General features: G+C 28.2%; 1 protein-coding gene across 1 annotated transcript in view; it reads left to right on the forward strand.

The window, feature by feature from the left end:
• Positions 1 to 20,339, forward strand: part of LOC118191960 (DNA (cytosine-5)-methyltransferase 1-like) — a 105,294-nt gene that overhangs the window by 70,588 nt on the left and 14,367 nt on the right. Inside the window, exons 19-28 of the mRNA XM_085820090.1 lie at positions 1,027 to 1,120; positions 2,728 to 2,919; positions 6,325 to 6,559; positions 7,987 to 8,105; positions 11,785 to 11,856; positions 14,890 to 15,004; positions 16,337 to 16,488; positions 16,640 to 16,974; positions 18,386 to 18,497; positions 18,968 to 19,117. Of these exons, the coding sequence (XP_085676216.1) occupies positions 1,027 to 1,120; positions 2,728 to 2,919; positions 6,325 to 6,559; positions 7,987 to 8,105; positions 11,785 to 11,856; positions 14,890 to 15,004; positions 16,337 to 16,488; positions 16,640 to 16,974; positions 18,386 to 18,497; positions 18,968 to 19,117 (1,576 nt within the window). The remainder of the gene's footprint in view (positions 1 to 1,026; positions 1,121 to 2,727; positions 2,920 to 6,324; positions 6,560 to 7,986; positions 8,106 to 11,784; positions 11,857 to 14,889; positions 15,005 to 16,336; positions 16,489 to 16,639; positions 16,975 to 18,385; positions 18,498 to 18,967; positions 19,118 to 20,339) is intronic.

Consider the following 20,339-nt stretch of genomic DNA (forward strand, 5'->3'; position numbering starts at 1 on the left):
CATGTTGAAAGCTATATTTATAGTTTAATAGTGTAATTTTTAAAAGGCACTTTTCCTGTTTTTAGTATTGAAAGAGAAATTTTTATTATAATTTCTTTGCATTACATCATGAAAGTTCATTAAAAATTCTCTTTATGATAAATATTTGAATAAATTATATAAATGAAGTTAAACTTTTTATGTTTTAGCATTATATATGCATATTCTACTGCACTTTTACTGTTCTTATTGTTTCATATAAATTAATTTGTATTTTGAGACTTTTAGTTGTAAACTCATGCCAAGAAATAGGAAAAACATGATTTGTGACTTTTCATAAATATAAATTGAAATTTAAATATTTTGTTAAAAGTAATGCATCCATTAAACAGTATAAGTAAAATGAAATAATTAATAAATTAAATTTCCCTTATGTATTCAATTTATTTTAGGGTTTAAATTTTCAAAAGGTGTTCTTTTTTAAAAAGACAATGCATTATTATAAAAATAATAAGCAGTTGTGTTTTACTAATCTATTTATAGTATTTAAACCACATTTGGATCAACTGACAATTAAATTCCCTTCTCTATTATTATTTGTGCAAAATGTAGTTTTATTTTGATTTAAGTTTATTGCTATCTTAAATTTTAAATGGCTTGTTTTAAAATCATCTCTTTTTTAAAATAAGTATTAACAAATTTGTATAAAGAGTATTAATGTTTTGCAAATGGGAGATGGAGTTGTAACATCTTTGTTGATAGCAGTTCATTGTAATGGAAAATATTCGTGAAATATATTTCGTAGAATTATATAGTATTCATTAATTTTTATTCGTACTTCATAAGTCTTCAGGAAATATTGCTGTTTACTTATGTAATGTAAGAAAAGAATTAACATTCAACTAAAGAGCATGGGATGTTATGAATTTTTACTCTTTCTCTCCTTTTTAAAATCTTACATTATCTGATGACTAAATTCAGTATCTTTTATTATTATTATTATTTATTATGAAGACTAAACTTCAGTATGACTGATTATTTTTATAGGTATGAATCTGAGACTTGTCGCTTTGTTGATGCTCCACCACCAGAAAACTGGCACAGTTGCTTAGGTTGTTTGCGAGCGAAAGAGGAAGAAAAGGTAAGCTTGTAAAAAGTTTCTGAAACACTTTTCCTTAACCCAGTTTAAAATTATGTGTGTGTTGCATGCATATAATATGTCACTATCTTTCCTTTCAGTTGCATAATAGAAAATAAACTGAATTTTCTAGCTGATGGGCTGTATTCTAAAACAAGAGAAAATTTAAATTCAAATAAAATGCTCTGCAGTGTAACTTAAAGAACAACCAAGCAGATTTTCAGTGCATAATGTAAACTACAATTTCAAAAGAATGCAAGAAGTAGTTGAGTTTTATGTTTATGTACTACAGTGAGACTTAAAATTTAGCTGAAGTGGTTGTAATGGCCACACATTTTAGCAATAGGTCTGTCTCTTCTCCTAATTTAATTCTGAATTTTCTAATTTTGTTTTCATTCTCGCTATTCTGGGAATGTCAGAAGGTAAAACATTAACAAAAGTCGTCAAAGAAACAAAGAAAATTGTTATTGAAAAATTTACAGAAACTCCATTAAAAGCTTGCTTATTTTGTTTAATCACATATGTGAATATAATCTGACTTTTATACGAAATATAGAGGCACAAGAGGAAGGGGATATTAAGGATTATCATTACCATATATATTAATTTTTTGTGTGTAATTTGATGTAATTTCCCCCCCTGAAATACAAGAAATTCATCGTTTTTATCTAATTGTGATTATAATTGTGGGGAATTTTTTTTTTTTACAATTTCACTTAAGTAATTTTTAATTAGAAACTTTCTTTAAAAGACACTGTAAAGTAGCCGCCATTTGCAAGGGGTCAGAGATGCAACGAAAAATCAGCTAGAACTGATTTTGCATTGCATCTCTGAAACTTCTATTTTTAAATTTTTCAGCAATAAAATTAAATTATGCTAATGAATTTAATTTGTGCAAATAAAATGCACATAGTTTGTTTCATTATTTAATTAATGAAATTTAAGTTGTGCAAATTTTGATCCCCCTGCCCCCTGTTTCCTACCAAGCTTCAGTATAATTTTTCTTGTTACATTTTATTTGATATAATTTGTCTTAATCTGTTGTAGACATCTGTAGAACTTTATATGAAGATTCAAATAAATGTTTAATCTGTGAATATTTATATTTAATTTTGTTTTTCATCAGTGTATGGTACATTACTAAGTTTATCCACACAATAGTATGTATATTAATTATTAATTGTATTTTTGCCGTGCTTAAAAGTTTTTCTAAATTAAAGTTTTCCTTCTCTACATAGAATTTTCTCATTGCAAAAAAGTATATGATTATTATTAATCAAAATTAACCAGAGAGCAGAAAATTTAGAATATGTAATTAAGTATTAATATAATTTGTATCAGAATCACACTATAAATAGTTGAGTAAACTGAATCAGGGATAATAAAGCAGAATTAAAATCAATTTTGAGTTCTTTGAGTGTGAAAATGTTCTGGAAACTCCCAATTTTTGGTGCAAGAACCTCCAACTTTTTTCATATTTTGAGGTGAGCAGCTATTCTAATAAATGATAAAAGGTGTTTGTTTGAATTTTTCACTTATCTGCAAAATATTGTTTTCCCCCCAGTTTATTACTGATTGAAAATTCCTGATCATTTACTGTTTTTCTTTAGGAAAAGTGTGTAGAACTGGATATATTAGAAACAGATGAGGTCAAGAAAAGAACATATTTTAAATCTGCTGTTTACCTTGGGCATGTGATATGTCCTGGTGACTGTGTATTTATCAATCCAAATGCTGTTGATTTTCCTTTTTCTGCAAAAAAAGAACAAGAAAATTACAAAAGTGATACATCACAGCAAGAGGTTAGTACAACCAAGTGTTTCAAAATTTATCTGACAATCATATTTACGTATATAGCTTTGTGTAATAATTAAGATAAAAGCACTAATGTTGTGCACTAGTTATCCTGCATTGAAATACTGGAAAATATCATTTCTTTATTCTATATGTTAAATATTATTAGAAAAGAATTAAAAGCCTTTCCCCCCCAACCATTTTCATTTATCTTTCGTAGGAAGTCTGTTTTAAAAATAATTATACTTCTTTTCAAATTTTTTTTTTTTAAACTATTGTGAAAAATTCAAGAAACATTTCACTTATAGTTCACTATTTGTGCAATGTAGTAATGTTCCATCATAAATTTCTCCTGCAAAGAGCTTTTAAACTTGCTTTTTAAGTTACATTAAGAAGCTGTGCTATGAATTCTCAAATTTGTTGCACTCCTAATTTCTTTATAACAACAGCTTTGTTTTGTAAAAAAATAAATTCAGAAAACATTAAAATATAAGCTATAAATACAGTAAGAAAAGTGGACAATTTTTAATTTAATTTACTCCATAATTGTAAAATTAATTTAAAAGGCTTTTTTAAAGGTAAAAGCAATTAAAAGTGGCATAGATGCAAATCAGAGATAAGAAAATGATTGTAGATAACTGACTTAATTATGTTAAAATATCATGACATATTGGATCAGTGATACAAGTATGCAAATGGCTTCTGTTTTATAACAAAAGAGAGAAACCAAATTTTTCCTCTGCTGGTAATATACATTTGTGAAGCTTCTTTAATCATTAATTTCTGCAGAATAGTCCAGATAGTGTACATTTCTACTCAAATGTCATGGTTTATCATCTTTGATTTCTTGTAATTCAATCTTGAGAGTTTTATTTCAATACTAATAACCTAGAGAGGGGGGAAAATATGCAATTTAAAAAGTAAAGACAGTTGATTCATGAAAAATAGTCACCTTCATATCCTAATATCTATTCTAGCTATATAACAGCATTTCTCTTTCGTAAATTTATATATTAACTTCAATTTTGGGTCTTGATATTGCCAGTTTGTATATAGGTCAGAAGATAAGATGTTCAAGGGATATGCCTGGGATAATGCAGATCTTCTAGTTAAGTCTGGTAATCATTTGCTTAGTTCCTATTCCAGCATATAGTCTGACATTAAATTAAATTCCTATTCCAGTATGTGGTCTGACATCTTAATGAAAAAGAGCTTTTAGGTTATTTGAAAGCTGTTGCAACAGTATTAAGTTCATTTCAGATGACACATGGTTTCTTCATGTGAAAGATCACTGTGAACAGTCCTAGTGGTGGTCTTCTAAACACAAGTTAGCACTTTTCTTTGGGAGAGGAGTGTTGCTGGAATTTGCTGTTAGTGGCTTTAAATCATTTAATGAAAATCTTTAGTTAGAACATTTTATGTTCTTGCATTGCATGCACTCTTCATGGCTTGTAAATATGCTATTTATAAATGATTTGGTTCTGCAGCTGGAGAAAAGAAGAGTATATGGTTAATAATGCAATAGAATTTGTTGGCTATACATTCAGTTTATGAAGAATCCACTTGCTGAGCTTCTGTGGTATTCCAAGCCAGTCAATATAGAGGGTTTTTATTATTCATATTTTATTGTTTTGCAGTTCTTTATAATTTGATCTGACTAGGTGTGGTCCTTCAGGTGAATTTCATTAATCTGCTAGGATGGGTGTATTTTCGATAGTTTCATCTCCAGATGCAAATTTCTATAACCCTCGTCTATAGTGTTTGCTTGTTGTATATCACTCAGGATGAAGGATGCTTTTTTGAACAATCTAAAGATGTGATATCCAATCTGAATTCATGAAACTTAAATAACTGACCTTGCTATATCCATATTGAGATTATTTTTCAGATCTGAAGGATTAATTTTTTAAGTGTAAATTTCCTGTTAAATGTTTTATTGAAACATGTATAATAATGCTTTTGACTAGGAGTATACATTTTCAATTTTACAGTGCATAGTGCAATGTTACCGTTGAATGCTTTTTTTATTTTTATAAAAGGGAAACACTATTATTAGGCTAAGGAAATGTATGATAGCATATGTTTATAATTATTAAAGATAAAAATTTTTATTTTATTTGAGCGAACAAATATTATTAATTTCTTCAACCATGCACTGCAAAATGTATTTAGAATTTGCATGTTTAAGAATGTTATAAGATTAAAATTTAAAAATAACTGTGAATTAATATCATTTCCTTTTTTATGGTTATTAATAATGCTGATTTCCATAGTTACAATTTTCATGTACTTAAGCTCTTTAAAAAGAAATTATATTTAAAAAATATGAAAAACTACATGGAATTTAATTTTTATTCACATCTTTGGTTAGTTTTTGGGGTGGTTAAAACAGAAATATATATCTATGTATATTTTATTTTTCAAAAATTATGTTCAATTTTCTTTTTAAAATTCTGTATCAAATTAAGATTTACAGTAATACTCCATAGAGAAAGGAAAACAATCAGTTTAATATCAGTCAAAAATTCATATAAGTATTATATCTTATTGGGAATGTATTCCTAAGCTCTAATTTTTAGATTCTGTAATTCTGTTCCCTTTGATCATTTCATAATACTATTTAAATGTTAACAAGCTCAATCAAGTGATTGTACAATATATCGTGTTTACTTGCATTATAGTCACACCCCATTTTGAAGTAGAAAATATCATCAAAAGTGTATGGTATTGTATAGTAAATTTTACCTGCATAATAGTCACACCTGGGCTTTCACAATGAAAAATTGGCAAAAAAGTATGACTATTACATGAGTAAACATGGTAGCTTTTTATAGTTTGTCTCAATAATGAAAAATATGCTATTTTAATCTGATTGGCTTGTACAATGTTTTCTTAGCCATATATCATTGCATGACTTTTTCTGTGATGATTCATTGTCCATTTTATACCAATCCTCTATACCAGGTGTTCCCAATCTCTTTGTCCCTAAGAGCACATTCTAGAATGTTTGGTGGAGGGCCGGCACCATTTACGTTTTCATAGTGAATTTATAGTTGTGTAAAGTTATATGTCCCCCCCCCCCCGAAAAAAAAGAGATTGGTCCGCTTTGTGCTGGTATCTGTTTTGTATGCAATTTCTATTTCATTAAAAATGAGAAAACTTTCATATAGAATTTTATTGCAAACTAAAACATTTTTATTGTGATTGCACAGCGACAGGCACAGGGTTAGGAATTCCTGCTCTATACTATAGATTTTCGTAGGTAATCCCCCCTCAAAATTTGACTATGGTAAGAATTGCATAAAAATTGCAGATGACTTCATATTTTTTGCATTTTAATGAAATGCCTTCTTAAGTATTTCGTTGTTATTTATGCATTTTTTATCAATTAACTATGTATTTATTTTATATAGCTTGACCCAGACATGTATCCAGAAGCTTACCGAAAAAGTGGTTATATCAAGGGTTCAAATCTGGATGTACCTGAACCCTTTAAAATTGGATATGTTAAGAGCATATATCAAAATAAAGGCAAATCTTCTATGCCACATGTCCTAGTAAATCTGTTTTATCGCCCTGAAAATACTAATAAAAAAGCTGACTTCAGCATTCAGTCTGACTTAAATCTACTTTATTGGAGTGATGAAGGTATGTAAATTTTTAATGTGTTTCTTTTTGTACACCTTACACATGAAATGTACTAATATTAAAAAAGAATTTTTAACAGACTATGCAGTGCTATGCTGCATCAAAGTATTGTAACATAAAATATTGTTCATGCAAGGCAATTTATATGGTTAGGAGAACATACAAATGAAAATCATCAGGGCACTATCAAGAAATTCTATTTTATGTACAGACAAAAATATGAACTTTAAGCATTTAAGTTATGCCTAGGATAATAATTTTATTGCAAACAGGGGAGCAAAACATGGAGTGGTTTTGGGAAGGGGTTAATGGTAAAAATTTTGCAGTATATGATTAACTCCAATAATTTTTTAAAAAATTCATAGCCTAGGGTTTGTACTTTCATGAAATTTTTATGGCTAAAGAATTAAAGTAACCCTAGCATATAACTGGTAATGCAAATAATTAGAACATAATTGATCAGCATTATAATAATTCCTTAAATTAATGCTCAAATTGTTCCAATTCTGACAATATTACCAGCACTGCTGTCTGACTTTATGATTTCCATTTAAGTAGACACTGTTTTGTTAATTCACATAGTACAAATGCGTAACTTCTGTTACAACACACTACATTCTGTAGTATGTTTTTAAATTTAGAAAAAGAAAGTTTTGTGTCATTACTATTTGCAGGTTGGTGACTTTTTGCAGTTTAAGAAAGCAATTGCTTTTCATATTACAGAAATATAACAAACTTTACTTTAGTATGAAATTGCTTTTTAATGAATTTATTAATTTTACATGAATGAAATTCGTATGCTAGTTTGTCTTCATCTTTGAACATAACAAAGGAACTGAAAACAAACAGGATCAAACATAATACATAACTAAGTAAATTTGTAGCTGACTATTGAGCACCATATTATTAGTTTTTAAGAAATAACACTTAATTTTTTCCACAACAATATATTCCGAATAGCTTGTTTAGAATATAAGTTGAAGTACTGTGATTCAAGCTTCAATGCTTTGGCTTGCATTTTGGTGTACGGATGACTTGCAATAAATGTGTGGTAGATGTTATAATGAGGTATTATTTATTTCACTATTTAATTAGTTCAATTTATGTAAACATTAAAATTATTTAAATGAAGAAAGAAAGAAGAGTTATGTTGGCACTAACAAAAGAATTGCTACAACGTGAAACATTTTGATAATCTCTGAAACAAAAGGCTATTTATGAAATCTTCTAATATTCACATATTCAAGTCTTGACAAAAATTCATGCAATGATAAAATTACTTTCTTAATCATGTATGATTTTTAAATATTTCATGAAAAGTTTTAATTTGGATATTTAATAAGTGATATAGTATTTTACAATCATTATTTTGTTAAAACACAAGATTTGGAACTTTGTGTGGTTATTATTTTGATGTTTTATTCTAGAATTTTCAGTGGAATTTTCAAATATTGAAGGGAAATGCTATGTAGTTTATAGTGAAAATCTATTGGAATCACCAGAAGAATATTCTAAAAAAGGCCCAGATCGATTCTATTTTACAGAAGTAAGTATCATTATGTAATTTTTGATTAGATAAGAATTTTCCCATTTTTTTATTTTAAAGATTTTGATATATTTTAATCTGTAAGAAATATGTTTTGATTGCTCATAATGAAAACAAATAATATATTTATTTGTAACCTCAGGTAGCAACAATAGTTAGATTTAAAATCTCTTTTTGTCATTAAATATCTAAAATCTTATTCATCTGTCTAGATATTAATGTAATGAACTGTTTCTCATTGCTTAAGTTTCCAACATAAATTCATTATATAATGATTCATAATAATTTCTTGACTAACTTCCTTTATAAGAATGGTCATATAAATTATGATAAAAGATACATTATTAGTTTATTTATTAACATATTTACTTCGGAAGATACACAAGTACTAATTAATAAGCAGTAAAATTAATGATTACTTATTATTTGGTACTTGCATGTTTTCTCTTCACCTTTGAAATTTGGCATCGATGACTGCATCAAGCATTCCAATGAAAGTTTGAAAAAACAGATATCCTTTTATTTAGATAGATAAACAGCTACAAGTTATGAATATTATATAATAAATGGATAGCATGTAGAAAATCATAAAATTAACATGAAGTCAAGCTTTAAGATTATCTGTCAAAAAATTTCATAAAGACTTAACTTCACAGCAATCTCACAATGAAATCTTTAATGATATTTAAAATAGCAACAAAATAACCATCTTCTTTATTTATTCTGTGCCACACAAATCTTAAATGAGAATCTTCATGGTATTGATAAGTTATGCTGTGTTTTTTTTTAAGTCATTTTGCCAAATGTCTCTCTTTGAATGTCTTGATTTTGTGACTTTTAAAATACTCTGCTACCTTCTCTTCAGTAAAAGGCAGAACCCAAATATTAATAATTCTTTCAAAATGCATGAGAAAAACACAGAAATAGCAGCTAACATATCTTTCTTTGTAAAAACTAAATTCGCTTACTAAGATCAAGATTATATAAAAAACCAAAGCTGTGATGTTATATATATTCATTATTGTTGGTAAATCGCATTGTTTGGATACAGTTTTTGTTAAACATTGCTTGATTTGCAAAAATCTTGAATTATGGTGTGTTTTAGTCTTTTTCTTTTAATAAAAAGTGTTTCAGAACTCCTCACGTTTCTGTGTGCTGTTTTCATAAAATTAACTCATTGGATCCATGGCTTGTACAACTTCTTTTATAGATCAGAAAATCAGGTTCTAAGCTATCTTTTACATCAAGAGTATTTGCACATTCAAAAGTTTATATGGCAATTCCCCTCCCCCTTATTCTTTTAGCAGCTATAAAATAAGTACCAACTGGCAGATATTATTCAAATTAAGAATCTTCAATTTCTAACTGATAACAGTTATTTCCATTAAATAAGCATCAAAGAAGATTCCTGGATGTAGACAGCAAAAGCTTATGGTGTTTCTATGATTATGCCAAAAGAATCTTATCATTTGCCTATCATCTAGTGCAATAATTTTAGTGTTAATAGTATCATTTGCAATTTTAATGAACTAGTACATTAATCTGGGATCTGTTAATGAGAGGCAGTTCAATTGCAGAGAGATTTCTAGAAGATGGAAAGAGCAGTAATTGAGAAAACTCTTTTGATTTCTGCTGAAAACATTTCTTGTCAAGTTTCCTCTTGATATGATTGAAAATTCTTTTGTTATCGACACATTAATTATTAATATAATCAACAAGTAAAATTCTGACATTTTCAGTATGAATGCTTAGATGTTCCTTCAGCAGGTGGTTGAATCATTTCTTTGCCGTGCATATCAACTACAAAAAGAAATTCTAATTATCATATTCTCCAGTTTCATTGCTGAAAGTTCCTTCTTTAAAAACCATTGCCTTTGGGGTGTGTAAAATAAATTGTCACATTTTATCACAATTAAGAATATTACATTTACTGATATGTGTAAGCAATTCATTCAATATCTACAATATGCAATTTATTTAACGTATGTGTGCAGAAGCACTTTAACAGAAATTTATATTTATTATTTTATTTGATACAACTTTATAAGGAATTTATTTAAATAAATAACATACAGAAGCATATACAAAAATTATTTTAAAGATTCATTCTGGTGTGCATACTTCAGCAGTTGCTGCTAAAAATGTGTCAAACACACTATCATAGTCAACATAGTGCATAAACATAAGCTGTGCTAATTAGGACTCTTGTTAATGGAGAGTCCCCTTTTACTTTTTGTTCTGCTATTTTTCTGATCCTTATGAGATGAAGATTAAAAATAGCTAGCATATAAAATATTTAACAAGAAAAACAGAGAAAATTTCCAGTAGCTGAAGAAATGCATTATGGGCATGTGTACAGATAGAACATTATTTGTTTTTCAACAAGACAGAAATGCACCAGTTCTGATTTTTACTCATGACCATTGTGACATAGAAGTACCATTTTTCTTTTAGAATATTTTATTTATAATGTGGCATGATTTCCTGAGAAACTGACAGTTTTTCACAATATATTGAACTAAAGCTTATGTTATGATGATGCTTAAAATAATCTAACCAATCACTGCTTTTCATAAATTCATTTACTCCGGATTTAGACCCACCAGTGGGCGTATGAATAAAACTACCTGAACACTGATAATTCATCCTAGGTTCATCTCCCAGTCATTTGTCGGATGCATGGAATATTATTGCCTTTTTCTATATGCAATGTAAATGCCCTTCAGTTTTCTTTAGAAAATCATTTGCAAAGACTATTTCTTTCTATATCAGATTAAAATATTTAAGAATTTTTTTTATATATTTTGTTATTATTTCATTAACATGTTATAATGTTTAATATTTTAGTATATATGTTCACAGAATTTTGTATTTCTTACACATACCACTGATGGTACGCAAGAGAAAAATAGGTGGTGCGGAAAGATGCAAAATATTTTTAACTATTAAATTCAAAAATTAAAATCCCAACATCCTGATTGAGTTTTTTTCTCTAATACTCGCAAATTTATGCAATCTGATTTTTGTTCAAGAGTGGTGGTGGTGGTAGTACTTTTTAGTGGTGGTACTAAAGGTTTCAAATTTTTGTTTAGATGGTATGCATTAATCAAAAGGTTGAGAACTGCTGGTTTAAAGGGAAACAGACCGCAAATTTCTAAATTATAATTTAGTTAATAATGTTACTATCAGTTTATAGTTTAAAATAATTCTGTTTAATTTTCATTTTCTGAACCTGAGGTCTTTTTTTTTTTTTTTTTTTTTTAAAGATTTAGATTGCCAAGGATCTGCTTATTTTTATTTGATGATGTCATCCTTCCTATTTTTTAATCAACAGTGCCATTATTCAGTCATTGCAATAATTTTCTCTTTCTATGATAGATTAAGAAAGATTTTCCTTTTAGTAACACCTTGTTTGACATTAAGACATTGCATGTTGCATTTCTTCAGTTTTCTTTTATAAAAGGATTTTAAGAATTTATTATTTTATTTTTAGATTTTTTTTTTGGAATGTGATCTTTTACTTACATTTGTGTTTACTGAAGTGTTTTAAAGTGTTTAAATACTGATATATATATTTAAATTTATTTATTAGATATTTAAGTGTTTAAATATCTAATACACATTTGATCCAGTGTTATGGCAAATAAAATTATCTATAATGAGAATTTTCTGTCTTCAGAGTTACAACAGGTTGTCTGGTTCATATGAAGAGCCTCCAGCATTAGCCCAACGCATTGGTAGAGTTGGAAAGGTACTGATTTCTTTTTTTAATATAGTATTACCCCAAAATGATATGATGTACTTTTATTTATTTGCAGTTCCAAAAATTTTTGGGATTTGTATGTATGTAAAAGATATATGAAGTAATTTAAGTGATTGTGTTTTTTAACTGAAGCTTATTGTTGATACTATACTGTAAATTAAGTTTCTGCCTGAAGTATTTTTTACATTAAAAAAATTATATTAAAAGTAAAATATATATATATGTTATAGTAAAAAACATTTGCATTTAAAATATAATGTTACTTTCTAATAATAACCTGTAAGATAATATGTTATTTATAAAATACTGTAAATATGACACACTATGGGTCTCTTCATTTTTATGAATTTGCAAGGCCTGCAGAAATAAGTTTGCGAAATACAAAGTTTATAAATGAGAATTCATGAACTTCTTAAAATTTCCTAAAATCTTTGGCAGCAATGTCACAGTTCATAAAATACTGAAGTTTATAAGTTAAATGTTTGTAAGAATGCTATTGTTATACTCCACTGTATTAGTAATCTCACAGATCGGTTTATTGGCATGAAAATATAAGTGCTTGCTTATCTTGTTTTTCTGTTTTTTAACTTTAAATTTAAAAATATACGAATCTGTAATATGAAATTCAAAATCTAAAATATTCAAGTCATGCATTTATTGAATTAAAAAAACTTAAATATAGTAAAGCTTATGATGAAAAAAAAAAACTTTTTATTTTTCTGTTTTGTGGCTTTAAATGTTTCCTTAAAAATTATGTAGCATATTTAAATATGCTGATCAGAATGTTAAAGAATTTTTTTCATCTTTAATCTAATTCATTAAATATAATCTACTTCTGATTTAAAAAAAATTTAAATAAATAAATAATTTAAGTAAACTGTTTTCAATGCTTTAGAAAATACAGGTATATTTAAAAACTATTTTTAAACTGGCAATATGCACTTTTCAAACCAAGGTTTGTCTAAGCCTGTGTCATATAAATGTTATATGTATATAATCTAGCATACAAAGTATTTGTTAGTAAACTTTCAAGAAGTAACTGCTTATTTAGGTAGTTAACACTGAACAAGTAGCATAAATTTTTTTCAATTGTGTTATATATTATCAAATAGGACATATGACTAATTTTATACTTTTTACTCACTATATATTATATGTCTAAAAGTAGTCACAAAGCTTTGAAAAATTTAATTAATCCTTTGTTGCATCATCAAAGATATCGCTTCTGTAGAAGTTAGGTATATATCATCTAATGCTAGAATCCAACAGCAAAATGTCTATTAGTATGTTAATGGAATGTTAGCATTTACTTATGTCACTTTCTCTAACATGAGAATTAAGTCAAGGGTAAGATTATGCAAGAAGCTATTGAAAGTAAATGTAGGACATTAATATAGTTTATGAATGAGAAATTCAGTTTTGTAAACAAGTAAAAATTTTACATTAGTTTCTATGTATTGTTTTCAGCTGGATCATGAAATGTTCCTTCATATGAAGTGTGTGTTCATAGATTTTATTAATTATATCTATAAAGCAAAGTTAAAATATAATATTGATAATGATAATTTGATTATAATTGATAATTTCATGTATTTTCAAGATGTAATACATTAGCTGAATGAAAGATTAAAAGTTTATAAATTTTCAGTGACCATTTTGTTTCACAATTAATTGTTCTTCCGTTTTTAACATATAATTTTGGCATTTTGATTGCTGCTTAGATTCCAAAAGAGAAATTCAGTTTTGTAAAAAAAATGAGAATTTTACATTAGGTTCTATGCATTGTTTTCAGCTAGATCATGAAACATTCCTTCATTTAAAATATGTGTTTGTAAATTTTATTAGCCGTATATTTATTTATTATTTATTATTGTTCCACCTGCTTCACCCCTCAATGGGCACTACAGGTCAATCATGTTATTCTGATCATTGCTACAGCAACCTATTTTGGTTCTTTTCAACCTTATTGTAGATAAACAGATTTAACAATAGTTATTGCTTTTGTTGGATGCTCCAACTTACAATTTTTTGGGAATGTTAGTATAAAATTAGCAAAAAAGGATTAGTTAGCTTAGACATATTTACATATATACATGAGTTGAGGTTTGCTGCCTTTACATTTCGTCAGGTGTCTAGACATGATTATCTGCTATGATTATGTGTCTCTTAGAATAGACATACTCTATGATAGTTCTGACGCCCTGCTGTCCGTAGTAATCCTGAAGAAGGTCTTTGAGGCTATGTGATCCCTGGAGCTAAGGAAGGAAGGCTCTGATGGGAGAAGTCAGTGGACAGTTGATGTAATGTGAAACATCTGCTGAAGAAGCTGAAGCACCGCAGGTGCATTTTATGTTTTGATGGCAAAACCTGCTGAGGTACGCGGGAAATCTTCTGTGATTTGTAAAAGCTTGTTATAGATAGAAATCTGTTATGAGCATCTTTTGGTGGAAACCACGGGAAAGATGGAGTGGAGTAGGTGTGTCGACCGATGTCTGAGTCGTCCCAGAGAGCTTGCTAGAGGGACATGAAGGCGCAGAAGATATGTTTGGCAGCAACTATGGAAAGTGGTATCTTTGAGTCGGCTGTGTATATAAAGCATCTTTTGCAAGCTTCAAAATTTTGCTGTAACTGTATAAGCATTCATTGATTTTAAAAACATCAAATCTGAAAAGAAAGCATCTAATGTTTTGTTAATGTTTAAAAGAAAATTGCACCACTTCATTTTACTTGCCAATATCATAATTATCACATTTTCATAATACATTTCTAGATTTTTTTAAGGTCTTAAATAATCTCTGGTATTAAAATTTATATATGAAATAAGGGATCATTGAATTAAAATATTGCTAATTTCAGAAAGTTTTTATGCAGCATACATCATTAGCATTTACTAAAATGTTAGAATTTGTTTTAAATTCATTTACATTATTCCAGTTCTTTACTTTTGTGAAGTTCATTGAAGTAAAGGTCTTTGCTAAATTCATAAAATATGCAGATTTATGTGAAATAATTTTTTTGCAGGGTAAAGGGAAAAAACAGAAAACATCAAGCGAAGAACCTAAAATCAGCAAAGAGGAAACCTATTCTGAAGTGCATGAAAAATTGAATGTGTTGGATGTGTTTGCTGGATGTGGAGGTATGTGATATTTTGTTACAACTACAGTAGAAGTTCAGAAATCCGCAAAGTTTGGGACCAGAGGTTGTGCGGATTTCAGGATAGAAAAGATAAAGCATAATATTCGGACTAAAAGTGCAAAATAATTAAGGCGGATTAGATACATTTAAGTAAATTATTATATACATTATTGCAATAATTTATTATATGCATTAAGTTATTATTACATATGTAAATTGATTATATTATTCATTGTATTATATGTACACAGCATCAGAATAGACATACTCTATGATAGTTCTGACACCCTGCTGTCCGTAGTAATCCTGAAGAAGGTCTTTGAGGCTATGTGATCCCTGGAGCTAAGGAAGGAAGGCTCTGATGGGAGAAGTCAGTGGACAGTTGATGTAATGTGAAACATCTGCTGAAGAAGCTGAAGCACCGCAGGTGCATTTTATGTTTTGATGGCAAAACCTGCTGAGGTACGCGGGAAATCTTCTGTGATTTGTAAAAGCTTGTTATGGATAGAAATCTGTTATGAGCATAGAAATCTGTTTGCCGATTTCGCCTCATGCAAAGATTTCCGGTGTTAGAATCACTGTTGCTGTAAAATTTCAACAGCTTTTCTTTATTTTCCCGTATATCATACACAATCGTGTCGCAATTCCATACCATTCTGCTATAAATCGAGGAGTAGCACCTGCCTCCATCTTTTGCAGAATTTAAAATCATGAGTGAGTTTCTTATCTGTCATTGTATTAAAAAGGGCTGAAATTTAAAATATTCTTAATTTATCTACAAAATATCAGGATAAAAAAAAGGCAGCACTAAACAATCTTGTGAAATAACAAAGCTCAGAAAATACAACAATGGTGGAATCATGAACTTGAATGAAGAGTTGAGTGAATCGTCTGCTTTTTTACTTCGATGCAGAGATTAAAGGGAAGGAACTTTTATTTTTGTAAACTTTTTTATGTCAATAATTTGGTATTTCCATTATGACTCATTATTATTCGGTAATTATGACGTCATTATTCGGTAAGTATTTTTTCTTTGATATTTTGTACTCAATGTTGCGGTTTCCGGAACCTATAAACTGAATGTTTATATTTTGAGACGCAACACAGATTTCAGGAGTTGGCGGATTTTCAGTATTTGACTGTACTTACAAAATGTCTTCCTGCAATCTGTTTATGTTAGTTATATTTATGTTTTCTATTAAGTGTTTTCTAGAAATGTATCTCGTATTTCACAATAAACATGTGAATTTATGATAGGTATTGTAATCTTTGTTTTGATGTCATTGAGGTGCAGTTAAATCAGCTAGCTAATTTAAATTCATTCTTGTTGTAGGTTTATCTCAAGGCTTTCATGAAGCAGGTATTGCGGAAACACTTTGGGCAATCGAAAAAGATGAAACGGCAGCACAAGCTTTTCGCCTGAATTTCCCAAACTGTGCAGTATTTTCTGAAGATTGTAATCTGCTCTTACGCACGGTTATGGAAGTAAGCTTGCTTTTGTGTTGTTATTATTCTGGTGTATAATTATTTTCCTTTTCTATTGTGCATTAATAGTTTAATTTTTAACTTATTAAGATATTAATATTTGATTCATTAAGTTGCTCATCATAATTTTATGTTTGGATTTTTAACACAGGGCAAAGAAGCAACTTACAAGGGTCAGAGATTGCCTCAGAAAGGTGATGTGCATATGCTTTGTGGTGGTCCTCCCTGTCAAGGTTTCTCTGGTATGAACAGGTTCAACTCTCGTCAGTATTCTCTTTTCAAGAACTCTCTAATTGTTTCATACCTCAGTTACTGCGATTACTATCGGCCAAGATTCTTCATTCTGGAAAATGTTCGCAATTTTGTATCATTTAAGAGGAACATGATTTTGAAATTGACATTGCGTTGTCTGATACACATGGGTTACTCATGCACTTTTGGAGTTTTGCAAGCTGGCAATTACGGTGTTCCACAGACACGAAGAAGGTAATATATACATTGATTTTTTAAAAAATTGTTTATTTTCCTCTAGCAAATAACCATCTTGTCTCTTCCCTGCTAATAATAATTTAGCTTTTTTTAAAAATTCTCCTTTGTGTATTTTATTATAATGTTTTTATTAATTTTGTTATTTACTAATCGAATGAACGATGTCTCCGCACAAACTTATGACGTGTGGTAAAACAAAAGAGCTGATGATGAAAACTAAGAAGCTGGACTGAAATAGAAGAGAGAGAACTAACAGCATTATCCAACAGCCAAATTTTTGGTCAGATTCGCAAAATCTTATAAACAGATTTCCTGACAGAGATTTTATGGAAAGCATAAATTCATTTTTCATGTAACTCATATGTATCAAAATGTATTTAATTTTATATTTAAAATGAATTTCTAAAGATTTGTATTTAATTATAATCATATTATTTGTCAAAGCACTATTAATATTATTGCATGTTCTAATGTAATCCACTAAACATTTTTATTCTGTTAGACTGGCAGTTTTATACTACTACAAGGATAATCTTATTGTCTTTTTAGTTTATTCCCACCTAATATAAATCTAGTCTAATGCCTTTATGCTCAGCTTTATCTATAATACATTATTTAACCTTTTCCCGGAGGCTGAGATATGTATGTCCCTTGCATTGATTACATTAAATAAGGCTCAAGGACTTTAAGACCACTTTAGAGACTTAAAAATTGCTGAATAAAGTGGAATGGAGTGTAGAAAACCCTCTCATGTTGTTTTTCTTTACTTTTCATCTTGAATATTTGTTTAAATGGTGAAAATGAATGGAAAATTATGTCTATAGCCCTAGGGAAAAGATGAAAGCTCTTTAATAAGCAAAAGAATTTTTAGAAATCTTAGTTATATAAGATTTGGTATATTTGTGCAACAGCTCAAGTATATTATTGGATCAGTAAGTTGTCAAATATAGTTAACGATATTGAAGGAAACTATACATTTGCAAGAAAGAGAGAAAAATTATTAGGAACAATGTTTTGCTGTTTTAGTGTACATTAGTTTTAAATAAATTTTTTAATTTAAAAAACCTCTTTGTAGAAAATTATTTTTCTGTTCGTTGCACAAAAGGGTTTTAAATATTTCTATTGATTTAAGAAATCTGGTGACATAAATTATCTTTTCTTTTATGTAAGATTAATAAAATTTAAGTGTATCATTTGGATTGTTTTTGATCTTAATGCGTAGTTTGGGCAATAAATCATAGTTTTTAAGATAAAGAATTTCATATTTATGTAACTGTATGATTTAATGATTAAAGTTATTTTTGAGTCACCCAAATGCATTTTGTAAAAATTATTTAATAATAAACTTTCATACATTCTCTTTCTGTTGCTTATATTTTTTTAAAGACATCATTGATTTTCTTCTTAGAGCTATCATCATAGCTGCAGCTCCTGGTGAACAGTTGCCACTCTTTCCTGAACCTAGTCATGTTTTTTCACCCCGAGGTTGTCAGTTATCAGTTGTTGTGGATGACAAAAAAGTAAGTTTCTTTAGTTACTCTAAATATTATTTATTCAGAATTATTCAGCTAGTTTATTTATTCAGTTAAAATAGTTAATGCAATAAATTGTGTTTCATGCTGCAAAAATATATTTAATCATAATTCTGCTGGCACATGCTGTGTTTATTTAATGCTTTTATTAAATAATTTTGTGATTTGTATCGCTTATAGAACACAATTTCGAATTTTTTTCTTCCAAATTCCTAAATAATTTAATCCTAGGAAAACCATGAAGTTTTCATCAAGCTGTTGTAATCATTTTGGTTTGGTTGTATGGTTATTATAGCTGCAATTTTCTTGTATTTTATTGACAGTGAGCAAGTTTGTAGAATGTTGTCTTCATTCTATGCAAATTTTATTTGAAAAATAAATTTTGAAAATTTGGCAAATTAGTCTTTTATAATGCTTTTTTATAAAAAATTTTTCTTATTTGCATCTATATTTTTTAGTATGTTTCAAACATAAAGTGGACTTCATCAGCTCCTTATCGTACAATTACTGTTCGAGATTCTATGTCAGACTTGCCTGAAATAAAGAATGGTGCTAAACTGGAAGAAATTTCATATACTGGAGAACCCCTGACACACTTTCAACGTGAGGTATGCTTGTGATATATATATATATATATATATATAATTATTGACTTTCAGTTTATGATCATCTTATAGGTGTATATATATATATATGTGTGTGTGTGTGTATATTCTTTTTTTTATTACAAACTGCATTACAGTTCAGTATATAATGCCAAATTTCATGATTTTACTGAGAGATTTCTAGTTTATCATCATTGCATCTCCCAATAGATCATTGAACTACCCAATTTTTTTATTTTTACCATGTATACCAAGGAAAAAGTTTCTCAGCAATAAAAGAAACTTATTGAGTTAATGAAACTTAAATTGTACAAATTATGTTTTTCCCATCTAGAGATTTTCAGCATAATTTTTTTAATTAAATTTTATTTGACTTGAATTTCTTAATTAACCTAAATGTTTGAAGAACTTTTAAAAAAATTCAAGCAATGTTCATTCAACTAATATTTGTATTTAATTTTGCTGTACATCAATATATGGTGCATAGCTTAGTTTCAGATTGCATATACATGAATTATTAATTTTATTTTTATTGTATTTAAAATTACTTTAATTTAATAAATAATGACTAATCTTCCCTACTCAGGATTTCCTCAGTGTAACAAAATACAAAATGAAATTAATAATGAATATATAATTTAGAATATATAATTAAATAATATATTTAAAACCAACATTAATAATAAATATGTATTATGAAATAAATTTAAGTCAATGTGGAATTCTTTCAAAATGCTGTTGCTTCACAACATAAAAACCTCCCAGAAATTCCCAATTTTTTATATTTCAAAGTTGGAAGCTATGACATTGCTTCGTTCTTGTATTATGAATTTCTGCAGTAATACTTTCAGATATTTTATATATTGTATATTTCTGTGTGTAAGCCAAGAATTTTCTGAACTTTTCCTAAAGCTAAATTACAGGGATTAGCTTATATATACAGATCTGTTATCTCACAAAAAACATAATTTTTCTTTAGCTAAAATTTTTAAATATAGCACTTTTTTTATCTCTTTAGTTTTTATTTCTTGAAGTTTATAAAAAAATAATTGTAAGTGAAATGAGTTATTCATTTTATAAAAATGAGTTTTTTTTATTTATTATTTATTTATTTGTATTGTTAGTTTGGTGCATCAGCAAAATGAAAAATCTAATGCTGCTGAAATTTGCACTCGACCAACAGAATTCCTCTTCCACTGATCTTTCAGACAAAAAATAAAATGAC

This window comes from Stegodyphus dumicola, chromosome 7 (assembly GCF_044657685.1).
Source record: "Stegodyphus dumicola isolate Sdum_Otavi_A_Nest chromosome 7, ASM4465768v1".
NCBI classification, from domain to species: Eukaryota; Metazoa; Arthropoda; class Arachnida; order Araneae; family Eresidae; genus Stegodyphus; species Stegodyphus dumicola.